Raw genomic sequence first — 16,865 nt, forward strand, 5'->3', positions numbered from 1 at the left:
TTTTCCTGTCCGGGTGTTTATGGTAGGGCATGAAAGTTAACCACTGCAGCAGCATACCAGGACTATTCCCCTCCCAGGCTTTTCCTGCCTTTCGCTGACAATGCCTCTCTTTGCTACAGACAGGAAGCATGCCTGTTCCAAGCGGGCACAAGAGCAAGCAAGGAACTGGGATTCCACTGCTGAAAGGTAAGCCATGGAAAACTAAGCTTCTGTCCCTCATTGTTCCAGAGAACAGCTTAAAAATATGTTGAAAACATAGGAACCGGAAAAGCAAAAAAGCACCAAGCCACCTTTTAAGAGTGTAAGAGAAGCCAATGTTGGATCAGGCCAATGGCCCATCCAGTCCAACACTCAAGCCTCATTAAAAATACCAATTAAAAATACTTACATATTGCTATCAGAAAGAATTTGCCAGCTTGCTACTCAAAGATTATGTCAGTTACTTTAATGGACTGGCAGCTGCAACCAAGAAGGCAGCTGTGTTCTTCTGTGCCCCGTTCCCACCACTCCATTCAGACAGCTTGGTCATGGTGGCAACCCAAGAAGCCCTCTTTGCTCCAGCAGACGGAAGGCAACTGGAGCAGAGGCGGCAGGAGCTGAGAGGTACAGCTATATCCTCTGTCCCTGCCAGGCATCCATTAAAGAAATAGGCACCATCTCTGAGTTGTTGTGGCCTGGCAACCTTCAATTGGAATGACATTACGTGTACTACCCTTTCAACATTTTTAGAGAGAGAGAGAATTCTGGAGATGACTGCCATTCGCTGGAGACCCTAGGAAGGCCAAGACAGCAGAATGAAAAAGTCTTGTTCTTTGAGAATGCGTCAAGGAATCCTTAACGACAAATAGACAAAACACTGTGTTTAAGATCTCTTCCAAATTTAATGCAAGCAAAAGCTAGGCTCTGTAGCAACTAGTCAGGGACTGAGCCAAATAATGGGAGAACACAGCCTCCTCCCTCTTCCTGGTTCCATTTCCTGCAGGCGAATCAGCCCAACAAGCACCCTGGCTTGGGAAATCTGGCAAGAACATTGCTGGATGGGCAATTATGGTTGCAGGAAAACACTCAAGGACATTAAGTGTAGCTTGTTAAAAGATTTGCTGCAAAGCGTCTCATGTGACAAGCTGGGTGAAACTTCTCCTGTGCAACAAACCCGACGTTTAGATCCTGTGCGCTGCAAGAAAAGGAAGCAACTGAGACCAAAAAGTTAAGCATCAAAACAACACTGAAAACAACCTCTGTAAAGGCAAAAGCAATAGAGGAGGCTATAACGATAGCATCGAGAAGTTAACAAGTATTGGCTTTGCCTGGGGGGGGGGGAAGGGCAGCTTCTCCACCCCCCAAAAAAGAGAGAGAGAGAGAGGTGGGTGTGGCGAGTGGAGAGGCTAGCTGTTAAGGAATCAGGCGCTGGCCACAAGGTGCTTGAAAAGACATGGTTCCAAGGATCAGGCAAAAGCAGAGAAGTAGCTGGGAGGGGCTACATTCAATTACAGGCAAGACCAAATAAACTCCACTGTCACAGTCTAAAGGTTACAGTAGTTACGGGCCAAAGGTATGGGCTGACCAGCCCTGCTGTAGAATAAGATTCCTTTGTTAAGATGAGATGAAACTTCAAATAGCATAGGGTAGAAATCCAGCACTAAAAACCATATGGCAAAGGAAGAACAGGCTGTGGTTCATTTTGGCTGCCTTCCTCCAGAAATTTTTAGCCAGTGGTAATTATACTGAATTTCATTTCCGAAAACCATAGTGCCATGGTCCTGTTCCCATTCCTGCAAGCACTCTCCTTGCAGGCGGGCTGGTGTTTTAGAAAATACGTGCTGGACGCCAAAATCCAAATCCCAGGGCATCAATCATCCATCCATCACAAGAATTTGCTTGGACCCATAACATGCAGATGTTGAACTTCTTTATTGGAATAATCTACATGATCCCAGGACCCAGCCTCTCCAACGATGGCCATCTGTGTGCTTTCAGGAAGGGATCGGTACAGTAGCAAACACCACTGTTTTACACAAAGTGTGTTAAAGCACAAGGCAGTGCTAAACAACTGCAACCTTTCTCATGGTTCTGCATTTTGTCCATAGGGACATTCCCAATGAAAAGGAATGTATCTGGGACCTCTGGCTTCACAGACACCGCTGCTCTTTCAATAAACTTGTGTTTCTCCCCACGGATGTACTATTGGGCCAATACAACTTCGTTTACTAGAGAGTTCCAAAAATGAATTTCATATGGCCTAGATAAATATTTCCTTTAGTTGGTTGCAAATGTCTGATGCATACAACCACCCAGAGGTCATTTCGGGGGGAATCGTGGGGGATCGCAGTTCCTCCGGGTGAGGTACGGGGGGCGGGGCACATGACGAAGCCCCGCCCCCTGCTTCCGGCCGCCCCGCTTCCAGCCCTCATTCAGCCAGGAGGAGGCAGGAGAAGAGGGAGGGTAAGTTGCTTCCTCCCTGCCTCTCCCCACCCCTGCCTGCCTGGGGCCAGGGAGGGCCTTCACGGGGCTTCCTTGCACTCCCGCCGGCCTTGCAGGTCCACCGCTGGGCCCCTCATGGGGCTCAGCAGTGGAGCTGCAAGGCCAGTGGCGGTGGCCGGGACTGTTGGGGGCGGGCCGTGTGGCCTTATGACACACTTCCGGTGATGTCAGGGTGTGTGGCATATGCTAATGAGTTCCCCTAGCTCTTTTTCTACGAAACGACCCCTGCAGCCACCCCCTATTGTCAGGCAGGGTGAAGCAACCCATCCCAGGGAGAAGATTTGAGGACATGGTTAAACTGCCAATTGTTGCATGTAGTTAATATTTTCAACCATGAATCAGGACTATCATTCTGATCGGTGACTGCAGTATGTCCTGGCTCCTGCAGTGCGATCAAGAACCTCCCAGAATGATCTTATCAACCCATCCTATAGCGCCCCAAAAGAGATACCCTATATAGCAAATAAGGTATTCTCTACAGAAAGAAAAAGAATTAAAGCAGTCTTTATTGCAGATCTACACATAAATCCAAACAATATTTCTCTTTATTTGGTATATAAACAGCAGCACGCTGGGGGAGGAGAGGGGAGAGAAAAGACACAGGCCCTGTGGCAGCAACCCAATTTGAAACTGCTTCTAGACGGAGGACATGGGCCTGACAGAAACGTGAGGCAAACACACCTGCTCACGGGGGGGGGGGGGGGGTTTTGTGCGGCACCTCATTTGAACTGGTCTCCCAGCTGCACAAAGCAGCTAGGCGAAGCAGCCCAGTTTAAAGGAGACCCCAGGAAGGTGCTTTTACCTCAGCCAGCGCCGCACTCGATTCAGGAAAATATTTGAGAGAGAAAGCAGAGTGACAGAATCCTGCACAAAATCTGCCCCCTCCTCACCGGCAGCAGCTATGAACTACATTGATTCTAGCCTGGGTCAGGGTGGAGAAGGAAACTTCTCTCCCTCAGCAGGAGTCCCACCTTTCTTGCCACTGGCCATTGGGCCATGCCTCCACCACCAACTGACCAGCCTTCCCATCGCGCTCAAACCTCCTGGGAGTGTTGCTTCCCCCCACCCCTCATAAGGAAGGGGGAAGAAGATGGCGCCCACTCCCTCCAACCCACACGTCCCCTCCAAGCAAACAGACAAGAAGGACAAAACGCAAGAGGCCTCGGGTGACTGCTGTCCTCGGCTTGCTCAAGGCCCAACGAGTTTCTTGAGGAAGGCTTCCAGCTGATCCTCATCCTTAATCCCCACAAATTTATCCACCACGCTGCCGTTCTTCAGAGCCAAGACTGTAGGCACGGCCGAAACCTTAAAAAATAAGGACACAGAAGAAACAACAGCTGAGCTCAAGTGACCTGTGACCAGCATTTCAGGAGGAGCAGCGAAAGCAAACATTAAACAAAAGGCACAGGACTTTTAAAGAAGTGAATGATTAAGCTTCCCATCCCCCCACTGGAGGGTTTGCAAGGAATTTAGCAGCATCGTTCAACTCCCTGGGAGGTTGTGTGTGTGTGTGTGTTTTTAAATGTCTGTCATGTTGAAATGCAGGGAGTTGTTTACAGGATGGACAATGATTCCAACATCTTGGATCTTAACAAACCTGCTTCAGGATACCAAAAAAGCTACATGTTTGGGGAAACCAGTGAAAACCATGGCTAGATTGGTCTGGAGCGCCAGGCTCCACAAATCGTCTCATCAGAGCTCAAGGCTGCTTAAGTCGGTGCAACTCTGTGAACATAACTTCTGAAAGTAATAAGGGCAGGAAAAGAATGAGAGAGAAAACCCTGATTTTTTTTCCTTTCAATAAGACCAGCAATGTCTCCTGCCTGCTTTCTAAACAATTCTGGGTTTTCCAGAAATGGAAGTTCCAACTGCTTGTTAAAAGATCTGAAGGGAAGCAAAACCCCTTCACAGGTTTCAGGCCGTGCAGCCGTTTCTCCAAAAGAGAAGGCCGTGGGTGGAGAAAGACAACCCTTTATGGCTGCTTAGAAGCTTGCCAGGAGGCAGCTTACGGCTGTATGGTTATTGGTTACCAGTGACCATGTCAGTAACCCAGCATTAGCTACACCCTCCTCCCTGCCCTGCCCCAGCTGCACAGGAACAAAGGCAACACAGAGTTTAATGCCATGCCTGGAAATGACAGAAGATCTAAAGCATTTACACTGCTCACTCTGGGCTCCCCGTCATTGATTTCTGCTGTGCGTCTGCCATCAAGCTCACATTCACCAATACCCTCAGTCTGCAGATGCTCATAAGAGATTTTGTTTCCCCTGAATGTGCATTTAAGGAAGTACAGATGAAAATGGCCAAAGATGGAAGTCACTGAAATGTGAGAACTGTTAAGTCCAAGTTCACACTTGAATTTAGCCAGACCCTGAGACGGCAGGAAGGGAGGAGCCAGGGCTCAGCTCTTGCCAATTGCCACTATGCAGTGAGGAAGGAATTCTCCTCCAGGTCGGACTGGCCCAGTGATCCCGGAGGGTATTTCTTTACCTTCCTCTGAGCACAGAGCAGGGGTCATGGGTGTTTGTGTGGCTGTGGCTTTCCTGCACTGTGCAGGGGCTTGGACCAGATGACACTTGGGGTCCCTTCCAGCTCTATATAGCCATGTTTTGTATGCAAATTGAGGCACTGAGTTAGAGCATCCATCCGCCTTGCTCAGTATTACTTATAACTGATCCTCCAGGGCGTTCAGCAGAGAAGAGCCTGCTACCCAAGGTCCTTTAACCGGAGGTGCCAGGGACTGAGCGTGGGGTTTCAACCATGCAAAGCATGCTCTCTGCCAAAGAGCAACAGCTCCTCCATTTCAAGGGCCTTTACCTGAACATGTAGCCTCTTATGCGCACACACTGCCTGGATGGTAGGCTCCCTTTACATTCACGGAAGAACAGGAGAGCAGTCTTGCCCTCTTTTCTCACCACAGCCCCCCCCCCAATGTTCCTGGGGGCCCAACTGACCCACAGGGGCACAATATCAGGAGGGCACAAATTGCTGCAGGAAAGAAGAGGCAAGAGAAGTTAGCCATTTGAACACATGAAGCTGCTTTTTACTGAGTCAGAGCCTTGGTTTGTCAAGGTCAGACGTGTCTACTCTTGACAGTCAGCAGATTTCCAGGGTCTCAGGAAGAGATATTTCACATCACCTACTACCAGATCCTTTTAACTGGAGATGCCAGGGGATTAAATTTGGGACCCTCTGCATACCAAGCAGATTCTCCACTGCTAAACCACAGTCCTTCCCTTGTTTTGCTTAATTAATTCTGCTTGACACAGGGAGGGGCAAAGAACTCCGCAGGGCACAAGCACCCCCCCCAGCTCCCTTCCTGCAGTTGCCTGTGTAACTGCTGAATGCACAGACCAGCTAGTAATGTGCCTTAGAGCAATACAAAGGGAAATGTCAGAAAGCAGGCCCAAAACTTCTGCCCCCTGTAGAGTTCTGTCATGTCCTACCATATCTCATTTTGGAATTCGCTGTATTGTTCTATCAGTTGCTACCCTGTGTTGTTTTTGTTTGTTTTTGTCTAAGGACAAGGTGGCAAGCGAGGACCAGGTCTGACTCGCTTCGGAAGACACAAGCACACATTCAGGCTAATAATCAGTTCACACACTTATGTGGCACGGTTTATACACCGGAAGGCTAAAACAAAAAAACCCACAAGCCACACAAGGGCAAGCCCCTTTAAAACTAAGAGAACGACAGGAGGACTTCGTAAATACTTTAGAGCAGGCTGACACATTCCACAGCTCCTCCGGGGCCCTTATCTTCAGGCAGCTTAGCCACTGGGTCCTGTCCCATCCTTATCTTGAACGCTGTCCATCCCTGGAATGCAGCCTCTCATCAAACACACTCCCAGCTGCCTCAGGTCTTGCTGGCATCAGCAATTTACCACACGCAAACCCACCCCAGTGGACAGCTCTTCCAGACCAGGCTGCTCCAGACACAAAGGCCTGTTTTAACTGGCCCCACCCTTTCCCCTTTGCTGGCCAATGCAGAATAGCTCCTTCAAGCACCACATGCCACGCTTTATCCGGTAAGGGAAGGCTCCATGTGCGAATCAACGGATTTCGATGTTCTTTAGTGCCCTCTAGGGGCCAGTTAGCAAACGTCATTGTAAGCCCTCAAAATGTTCTTGGCTTTGGGGTGAGGCAGGGAGGAGAACCTGAATATTCATAAGAACGCATGCTTATGGGAAGGTGTGGGATAGAATTTATTAGTAGCACTTCTTTATGGATTAAAGGCTTCACATGTGTTCTCCCTTCCCCTCATGATTGAAACTGGAGGAAATCAGCAGTAAAAGATACGCCCCTAAGCCATACAGGAAGTCTGCGGCATAGCGGGGACTTCTGGGTAGTACTGAACAGCACAACCACTTAATCACTTTGTCATTTACTGCCAATGTTCCCTCTAAGCTGTGGAGTCTTGTGAGCAAAAATCCTACATTGTGAGCTACTCGGCATTAAAGTTGTGAGCAAACTACTTGGCTACTGCATAAATTAGTTTGCTCTGGAGCCATCCTTCCTGAGCAAAGACCAAAATCAGCGAGCTGGAGGCTAAAAAAACTGTGTGAGCCAGCTCACACTAACTCAGCCTAGAGGGAACACTGTTTACTGCTACATGGTTTTCTAGAGTAGGGGGAGATCAATAGCTGCTTTACATCAAAGTGGTCTCCATCCACTTCAGACCCCTTTCTCATATGCCCTATTTATCTATAAAGGCTTGGAAAAGAAGTGGGCATGAGACTGGGGCCCCTGGCCTTGTTGAACCTGCGAATGGGTTTATGGGTTGCCAACCCCCAGGAGGTGGCTGGCGATCTCCTGCTATTGCAACTGACCTCCAGGCAACAGAGATGGGTTCCCCTGGAGAAAATAACTGCGTTGGAAGGTGGACTGACCGGCATTATAGCCCACTCAAGTCCCTCCTTACCCCAAACCCCTGCTCTCTTCAGGCTCCACCCCTAAACTCTTCATGTATTTCCCAACCTGGAGCTGGCAACCCTAGTACTTCTAGATTTTGAAAACAGATAGTACCCACCCATTACAAAACGTCTGCCATTGGGGTGGAGCCATCAAAAAACAGCAACCAATGGGAGCAGGATTCACTTTTTGTTTTGCAGTTTGGCCTCAATTTCCACAAAGGGGGGAGGAAGGATTTGCTCCCTGCACTGCCCAGGGAGAGGTTTCCAAGCCCAGAGTCATAAAGTGTATATCTACATCCAAGTACATGGTATACAGCAGTGACACAATTGCCCAGGAGGTGGTCAACGCTTTTAGACAGGCAGACGGCTGGTACACAGGGATCTTAAGCTCCTGTTTTTGCTTTCCATTCAAGGCTCGCTGGATTCTTCCCCCCAGAGGATCAAATGGCCATTAGGAAGCACCTAGGTGGGCACCACACACCACTGGAGAAGACCCTGATGCTGGGAAAGATTGAAGGTCAAAGAAGAAGGGGATGGCGAAGGATGAGATGGTTAGACAGTGCTGTCGAGGCAACGAACATGAAATCGAGCAAACTCTGGAGCACGATGGAAGACAGGAGGGCCTGGCATGATGTGGTCCATGGAGTCACGAAGAGTTGGACTCAACTGTGTGACTGAACAGCAACAGGTGGGCACCACAGTGCTCAAAGGCATCACACCTGGAAACCACTCGCATAAGCACAGAAAATGATTTTGTTGTTGCTGGGATGGCAAAAGAAGGTGTCCCATTCTTCCACTTGCCCAAAGGAGGAGGTAGAATCACAGAGTTGGAAGGAACCATACAAGTGTTTGTCCAGTCACTGCTTAAAGACTGCCAGTGAGGGGGAGCTCACCACCTCCCTAGGCAGCTCATTCCACTGTTGCACAACTCTTACTGTAAAAAGGTTTTTCCTAATATCCAGCGGGTACCTCCCCGCCCTTAAGATAAACCCATTATTGTGAGTCCTATCCTCTGCTGCCAAGAGGAACAGCTCCCTGCCCTCCTCTAAGTGACAGCCCTTCAAATGCTTAAAGAGAGCAATCAGCCTCCTCTTCTCCAGACTGAACATTCCCAAGTCCCTCAGCTCTTCCTCATAGGGCTTGGTCTCCAGGCCCCCGATCATCCTCGTCACACTCCTCTGCACCTGCTCCATTCTGTCCATATCCTTTTTGAAGTGAGGCCTCCAGAACTGCACACAATACTCCAGGTGCAGCCTGACCAATGCAGTGTACAGTGGGACTATGACATCTTGCAATGTTATGCCTCTATTGATATACCCAAAGCCCGCATTAGCCTTTTTTTGTCACCACAGGTGCTTTATTTCACTCAAGATTTCTGTAGGTCATGCTGCCAAGGTGACAAATGGGGCTCTAGGCAAAGGAAGCAGCAGCCAACCCCTTCATTCTCCCCACCCACAATCCAATCTGTCCATCAGCAGCATAAAGTGAAGGGTTACCACAGAAGCAGCATACGCTCAGCTGGAAATTAATAGGAATGGCAGCAGCAAGTCAAAGCGAGTACCAAAGAGTTCAAAGTGAGGTGGCTGCAGGCTGAGGCAGGCCTCACCTCCTGCCTTTCTGGCCACCACCACAAGAGTTACCTAGCAGGGAGAGGCCCTGGGTCTGAAGAGAAAGGACCACCCATTGGAACAAATGGAGTAATAGGTCCCAGGTGCCTATAGACCCACAGGATGGACCAGGCAACAGGCCTCCCACTACCAAAAGCTGGAGGAGCAGCAGAACTAAGGTCCAGGGTGTCCAAATGTGAATGGAGTGTAGCAGTTAAAATTTCCCACTAGGCTGTTAGGGACCTGGGTTCAAATCTATATGCTGCCACAGAAGTCTGCTGGCTGACCTTGGGCTAGCGATGCTCTCTCTCAGCCTGACTTCACAGTATCAAAATATAATGGGAAAATTTCCAGTGTAGGCTCAACAAGACCAAAAAAACCCCCCTGGAAACACTATTACCTTCAACCATTAATATAGCCAGTAATATATCCTTATTAAAAACCTTTACCTGATCGTTTCCGGTAACATTCCACCCTTACGCAAACCCGTGGTAAAAACTGCCCTTTTACCACAGGATTGAGTAAGGATTTAATGTTATCTGAAATTATCAGATAAATGTTTTTAGTAAGGATATATTATTGGCTACCTTAATGGCTGATGGCAATAGTGTTTTCAGGGTTTTTTGGGGGGGTCTTGTTTAGCCTGCTTCACAGGGCCGTTGTTGTGAGGACGAAAGTGGAGGAGAGAACAATGCAAACCACTCTGGGGCCCCTCTTGGGGAGAGAAGCAAGACACAAATGCCTGGCCTACTTGAGAATTGGAAAATAAAGTCCTGGCTGGTGGACAAGCAGCTCTGGGAAGAGTCCTTGTGAAGGTTCTGTTCCCCACCCCCAGTAGGAAACGCATCACGGATGAAGGCTCCACTGGGACAGCCCGGAGCCAGGGGCAGGCCAGGGCCTGTGTGAAAGAATGCACAGGCATTCCAAGGCTCACAGAGGGGGTCTCTTGCTCTCTTTCCAACTCCCTGCTAAAGAATCCACCGCAAAGAGGTTGTGAAATGCAAAGGCTGAGATGTCAGCCAATGCCTTGTAAACAGAGGGAGGGGAAGGGGGGAGGAGGCTGAGTTGAGGGGTGGTTGACTGGCAATCAGCGGAAAACTCACAGGGCTAGGAAGAGAGCCTTTTAGAGAACAACAACAGGGAGACCAAAATGGTTCATGATCCAGAAAACCACAAGCAGAAAGGCTTTAAAAAGTTTCTGCTGTACCAAGTTGCCTTAAGGCCCAAGTATGCTGGACCCGGGAAGAACTGTGACTGGGGTTGTGCTCCCATACAGCCGAGTGGGGGTGTTAGATCTTCCCCTGTATTCTGTTTTCCTGATGCAACACTGCCCTCTGCCAGCTGTTATTTACCCCAAACTGCCCTCTCAGGCCAGCTCTGGTGTGGCTGTGCAAAGGTAAACGTTAACACCCCACTCTTTCTCCAGCCCTGATCTGAATAAGCCCACACAACCACTTAGCATACTTTAAATCACTTCACATACATTATACATTGTTGTAATCCTTACAAACGGAACCACCCTGTAGAAAATAAAAAGGTCAGTATTACTGATTCCATATTTCAAATGGAGGGCGGAGAGAGAATGGCTTGTCTCAAGGCCAGAGTTGATGAAAGCAGCAAGGTTTGACCTGTGGGTCCAATTCATAGCTCCATACAAAGGGTCTGGGGAGGGGACCGTGGCTCAGTGACAGAGCATCTGCTTGGCATGCAGAAGGTGCCAAGGTCAATGCCCAACATCTCCAGTTAAAAGGATCAGGTGGTAGGTGATGTGAAAGATTTCTGAGACCTTGGAGAGCCACTGCCAGTCTGAGTACACAATACTGACTTTGATGCACCACCGGTCTGATTCAATGTAAGGCTAATACATGTGTACTGTATTCTAGGTTATTTTGGAGGAAGAGCCATGGGCTCAATGGCAGATCATCTGCTTGACATGCAGAAGGTTCCAGGTTCAATCCTTCGCATCTTCAATAAGAATCAGATAGTAGGTGTGTGCTAAGTGTCGTTTGGTTGCTTCCAACTTATGGCAACCCCATGAATGAATGAATTCCAAAGTGTCCTATCATTAACAACCTTGCTCAAGTTGTGCAAACTGAGGGCTGTGGTTTCCTTGATTGAGTCAACCAATCGCATGCTTGGTCTTTTCCTGCTGCCTTCAACGTCTCCTAGCACTATTGTATTTTCTAGGGACACTCTGTCTTCTCATTAGGTGACCAAAGTATGATAACCTCCGTTGAGTCATTTTAGCTTCTAGGGAGAGTTCAGGCTTAATTTGATCTAGAAGCCATTTATTGTCTTTTTTGGAGGACCACAGTATCCATAAAACTCTCATTCAACACAGCATTTCAAATGAATGAACTTTTTTCCTGTCAGCTTTCTTCATTGTCAGGTAGTAGGTGATATGAAAGGCCTGAGACCCTGGAGAGCTACGGAAGATCTAAGTAGACAATATTGGTGTTGACGAACGGATGGTCTGGTCCAATATAAGGCAGCTTTGTGTGTGTGTGTGATCATAGAGCCACACAACCCAGTACAGCTGACTCTCAACTAGGAATGGCTTTCCAAGATACTGGCCTTTTCAGTTCCTGCGACATAAAATTTTTCTGTTTAGTAGATTCTGGGGAATAAATCTGAGACACCAATACATGCCTTACCGCAGGTCATCTACTGCTGATCCATGGGTGCTCCTATAACAGTAGTGGCGAACCTATGGCCCCAGCCAGGCCCAGACCATCATTAAAGTGTTGAATTCTCTGCCAAATAATTTTAAGTAAATGAAAACATTTGGGATTGCTTTCCTTACTTTGTTTGGATCATCTTAAGTTAATGGATGATTTGTTCTTTCTAAAGTAAAACCTCAGTATTCAGGTTAAATTGCCGTGTTGGCACTTTGCGATACATAAGTGGGTTTTGGGTTGCAGTTTGGGCACTCAGTCTCTAAAAGGTTCGCCATCACTGTCCTATAAGGTGCTTTTTAAAATAAATTGCATTTTAAATTTGTTCCTACCCTTATGTTATGTTTCAGAATCAACCAAGTAAGTAAAGAACACCATGAAATCAGGCTGACTTAAACACTCCTGTGGTCATTAGTCAAATTCTAATAATGATGTTAACAAAAACAAAGTAGTTATATTTTTGTCAGTGCAAAATTGACATACATGAGATGCATCTTAATATAGTAATCTACAGTCATAAGCTGCATACAAAATTCATAACACTACAACAGCACTGAACATCTAACAAATGCAACACAATATGCAACTGAACATGTAATACAGGAAAACCATAGAAAAACTACAACAGACTTGAAGTCTCAGAAGAATTTTTTTTTTAAAATGTGAAAATGCAATATGAGCAGCTGGATTTCAGACCATTTCAACCATGTATCTTCATCAGGTGATGTATACAAACATCTGTCGACTGTTGCATGGAATCCAAGGTAGATTTTGTTTGTAACTGCCAAACATGCAGAAAGATAACGGTAAAGTCTTGGAAAGAAATAAATCTACTGTGTAATATTGGAATCGCCAACCATGTAATAGAGATTCACGGTGTCAATTTCAAAAGTTGGCAAGAGAAGTTGGAGAAATAATACAACTTTATTTGTTTTTGCTTAGTCAGATATACTACTAATAAAGCAGAACACCTAATGACCACAGGAGTGTTTAAGTCAGCCTGATTCCACGGTGTTCTTTACTTACTTGGTTGTATCCTATACACCGTGGTCCATTTTTTTTTGTCTGTTGTCTAACATGTTTCAGAATCAGGCAATGAAAACCAATTATGCTGGTCGTGGGCTCCATGTAAAATCACAACATAGTGGGCTTCTGCAGTTTCCCATACAATAAACTGGGTAGCAGATTTAGAAGGGATTCCTGAAACAGAACATATAACCATTCTTTTTTTTAAAAAGTGACTTTCTAGCTTTTGCATGGAAATAGCTTTGCAAATGGGGAGTTCTCTTAAAGAGCATGAGAGCTCCTGCTTGTATTCTCCCCCATGTACAAAGGGCCCATTCTTAACTCTTTGTATTCTTTCAGTCTTCTGATCCACCCGTGACCCTCTTGAGCTGCTGCCTCCCTGCACCCTTCATTATTCAGTCATCCTTCAGCTCTATTCCCCATGCAGTGAATATCAAGATGGACTGACTGATAAAAATCACTCAGGGGATTATCTTTATCCCTTCTCAAAGCCTTTCCTGGTCCACCCCAGGGTGTCTGCTGCCAAATAACCCAACCCTGCCCCAGTGTGCGTCTCTACTACATAAAGTACCTCGTCTCTCATTCTCTTTCTCCCTCCTGTCTCACTTAGTTTGTAATCCCACTAGGAAAAAAGGATCCTGTCACTGCTGTGCTTTATATAGGACCTAACACCCTGCTGGTACTAATTAAAGCATTAAACAGCAGCAATAGGAAATGCTGCAAATGTACTTGTGCAGCCAGGGATCACAAGCCAGGGACAGGACCACCTCTGCGCCTCCTGTAGCAATTTGTTCCATTTCCCCCATGGCTTGCGCTTCTGTCTTCATATTGCTACATCCTTGCTGCTATTCTTCTGATTTCCTTGCCATCCTGGCCCTTGCAAAAGTTTCACTGCAGGGGAACAAGCCACCACCAGCCCTCCTTCCAAGCCCTAAGAGGATTATTAGAACAAATAAAACAAACACAGCATATGAAAGAGAAGGAATGCTCATGGAGGACCAGTTAGGAGGAAGAAGATGAACCTTGGGTAGGATCACGTGTTCCCTGAAAGACCACAGTCACACCCTGGGGCGCCACTGGACCCAGCCTCACGCCTATATTCCCAAGCGTTGGCTTTGGATTGGAGTGCCCTTTATCCACTTCAACTGGTTCACTAACCACATTCTCCATTAGAAGAAAGATCTGGCCGCTGTGATTAATGCCTAGTGGTCTCTAGATCAGACTACACAATGCTCTCTGCATGGGGCTGCCCATGAAAACAGTTATTGTAGCTGGAGCAAAATGCAACAGCTAGACTGGTATCGGATATATGTTTGTAGAATCACTTCATGGCCCACAGTGAAACAAATGTACTAGCCACCAGTGTAGATCCAGCCAAATCAGAAATGCTGGTGCTGATTCCCAAAGCCCTAAACAGCCTGGAAATTTCCATAAATTATGATGTGATGGAAACAAAACCCACTTTTTCGTAGAAAACAAAGGGTTTTTTGGGGGAAATTGCAATATACACAATACTTACTTGCCTATCAAGCCTAAACTTCTTTTACTGATTTAACAGCATAAAACACATCATTTTATAACTCAATAGCAAATAAAATGGTACTGTCTGACATATTTATGGAATTTAAAAGTATGAAACTCTCTCAGGAGTCACAATAGGTAGAACTACTACCATGTTTGGATATTAAGCAAAACTTTATTAACAATGAAAACACTGAACTCATTCATGCTGTTATCATCAAACACATCAACTGTTGCCAAAACTATTAAAAATATTCCTGAAAATGTTGCATATGTCTGCAATATAAGAGTGTTCCCTAAAATTCCCCAATCTTCCCATTGGGAAAATCAAAAAAGTCTCGGACTTTTTCATACTGCATATTTTAAGTGTGGAAAAAACTTGCCTGGATGAGCACTGTACTTGGTTCTGAAAGAGAAAATATCTGATAGGTGTTTTTCTTAGTGCTCCCTATATATTCCAATTTTCCACTGAAAAAATAAAGTGTCTATCCCCTCAAAACAACCACCACCACCACCACCAACAGAAATATACCTTTCCCCTGAATTTTTCACTCCCCCCATGCCTTCACATCTTTAAGCCTGCATTCTATGCATCTCAGGGAACGCCTGCTCCCATATGAGTTTAAAATTTAAGATCAACACACTACAAAGTGAAATGGATATGATCTATTGGACATATTCAGAATTTATTAAGAAAAAAACCCTGCCTGGTGAAATATATGTCAGATTCTCTAAGAGATCTATAAGAGATGCAATATTGAAAGAAACATCTGGGACTACACTGGAGATTAAAGAAGACATCAGAATATTGAAAGAGATTCCATTTGAGATAAGGAAGAAGAGAAAACAGTACAAGAATTTAACCACCTATTTACGGGAAAATTCCACTACCTACCGATGGATACTACCTGAAGGTTTGATGTTCAACTACAAAGGCAAAAAAGAAAAGATTGACTCTTTTACCAAAGTGAAGCAGTTTTTGGAGAGACATCAAGAATCAAAAAAAGGTACAAAGAACACAGAGGAAGAAGAACAAGGAGAACTGGACAGTCAGCATGGCTTGGAAAGCCACGTAACATCCGTAGATGGCTGCTCAGAAGTAGAATCTGAATCAGAATTGGGAGCGGCAGCACCCAAACCACCCTGGCACGATAAAAGCAAGAAGAGAGGGGGGGAAAGGCAGAAAATAGCCTAAACTTTCGAAGAAATGTTTATATTACATTACATAATCTTGCACTGTCAATAATTTTAATCTTTTGCATATTGAAATAATAGAATGGAATTTTTATTCATAATCTGAATAAGAGAAAAGCTTTGACCTAAGACGATAATTATTATCATATATGGTCGTTGTACAGCTGTAATTTTAGTTAGTGTGTAGTTTTTGTAGGAGTTATGTAGAAAATAAAATTAAAAAAAATTAAGATCAACTGGGGAGGCCCTGCTCCAGGTCCCAGTTTATTCAAAGGCAAGAAGGGGGTTCTTCAAGGAGCAGGGTCTTAGCATTAGATGCCCTCGAGTTTTGAAATGTGTTCTGCAAGATGGTGAAGATCTCTTCTGTTTTACGCTTGGCCTTGGCTAGTAATATTTTGAATCCACAATTAAGTATTTGGGTGCTTTTTTTTTGTTTATTTTATTCACCCTACTAGATAGCTATTATTTCTTTATTTTCATGGCCCCCAGTTTGCAAGACCTGAACAATGCTTTAAGGATAGCAAGTTTTGGAGATTCATTTATGGGGTCGCCATAAATTGGAAGTGACTTAACACACAGAGACACACACACCGCATTTATACCATTACATCTTAATGTCAGCGACAGTAGTTATAATTTTATCCGATGGCTGAATGTTCCACCAGGCTTTTGGCTGAGGCGGGGTGGATGTCCAAATGACACCGGCCTTCCCTGCTTAACCTGCCTGCTTTATCTGCACCATCCACCTAGGGCACTCCCGATACCAACTGGCGCCAGCACCAGCTGATCCTGGCTCTAAGAAAAACGTGCCCTTCCCGACATTAGTGCAGCAGTCACTGCAGTCAGAACTATGAATGCTGCCATTTGGGATTTTAAACTGATGTTTCGGTGATGTTTTTATGAATTATTATTTATTGTTTTACTATGTTGTGAGCTGCCCTTAGCCTGCTTGCAGGGTAAGGTGGGGTATAAATGGAATAAAATAAATAAATAAATAAAATATTTATATTATATAAATAAGAATTCATCATGCTCACACTCTCTCTCACACCCACACCAGTAGTATTCAGGGCACCTACCTCATATTCAAGGGCTAGATCTGTGTGGTCGTCAATGTCCACTTTTGCCATCAGCACTCTGCCCTTCTGCTTTGCCACCATCTTTTCTAGTCTGGGCCCCAGGATCTTGCAGGGGCCACACCACCTCCAAGTGAAGAAAAGGACATTAAGCGTTCAGTCAGGAAAACAGCAGCAGCAACAGCTTTTCCTCATTCCCTTCAAGGGTGAAGTGACTGTTGAACCACAAGGAAAACCTCTGAACTTTGAATATCCACCCTGAGAGTTTCCTGTCAAGAGTTTATAAGCTTGAATTAAATACTATTAGTAGCATTTCTACACAGGGTCCCAAAAAAGGTATTTTCGAGCCTCTTCTGTGTTATTTGCACCTTGT

The 16,865-nt window shown here is 45.8% G+C and overlaps 1 protein-coding gene across 3 annotated transcripts in view; it reads right to left on the minus strand.

Annotated features, from left to right (window-relative positions):
* Positions 1–3,200: 3,200 nt before the first annotated feature.
* The window catches only part of TXN2 (thioredoxin 2), a 25,559-nt gene continuing 11,894 nt past the window's right edge, over positions 3,201–16,865 (minus strand). For all 3 annotated transcript variants that reach the window (XM_015410195.1, XM_015410196.1, XM_015410197.1), the window contains exons 3-4: positions 16,496–16,619; positions 3,201–3,786 (exon numbers count right to left, since the gene is read on the minus strand). In XM_015410195.1, the coding sequence (XP_015265681.1) occupies positions 3,670–3,786; positions 16,496–16,619 (241 nt within the window). In that variant the 3' untranslated portion in view covers positions 3,201–3,669. The remainder of the gene's footprint in view (positions 3,787–16,495; positions 16,620–16,865) is intronic.

This window comes from Gekko japonicus, unplaced genomic scaffold (genome assembly GCF_001447785.1).
Source record: "Gekko japonicus isolate JY-2015 unplaced genomic scaffold, Gekko_japonicus_V1.1 scaffold933, whole genome shotgun sequence".
NCBI lineage: Eukaryota > Metazoa > Chordata > Lepidosauria > Squamata > Gekkonidae > Gekko > Gekko japonicus.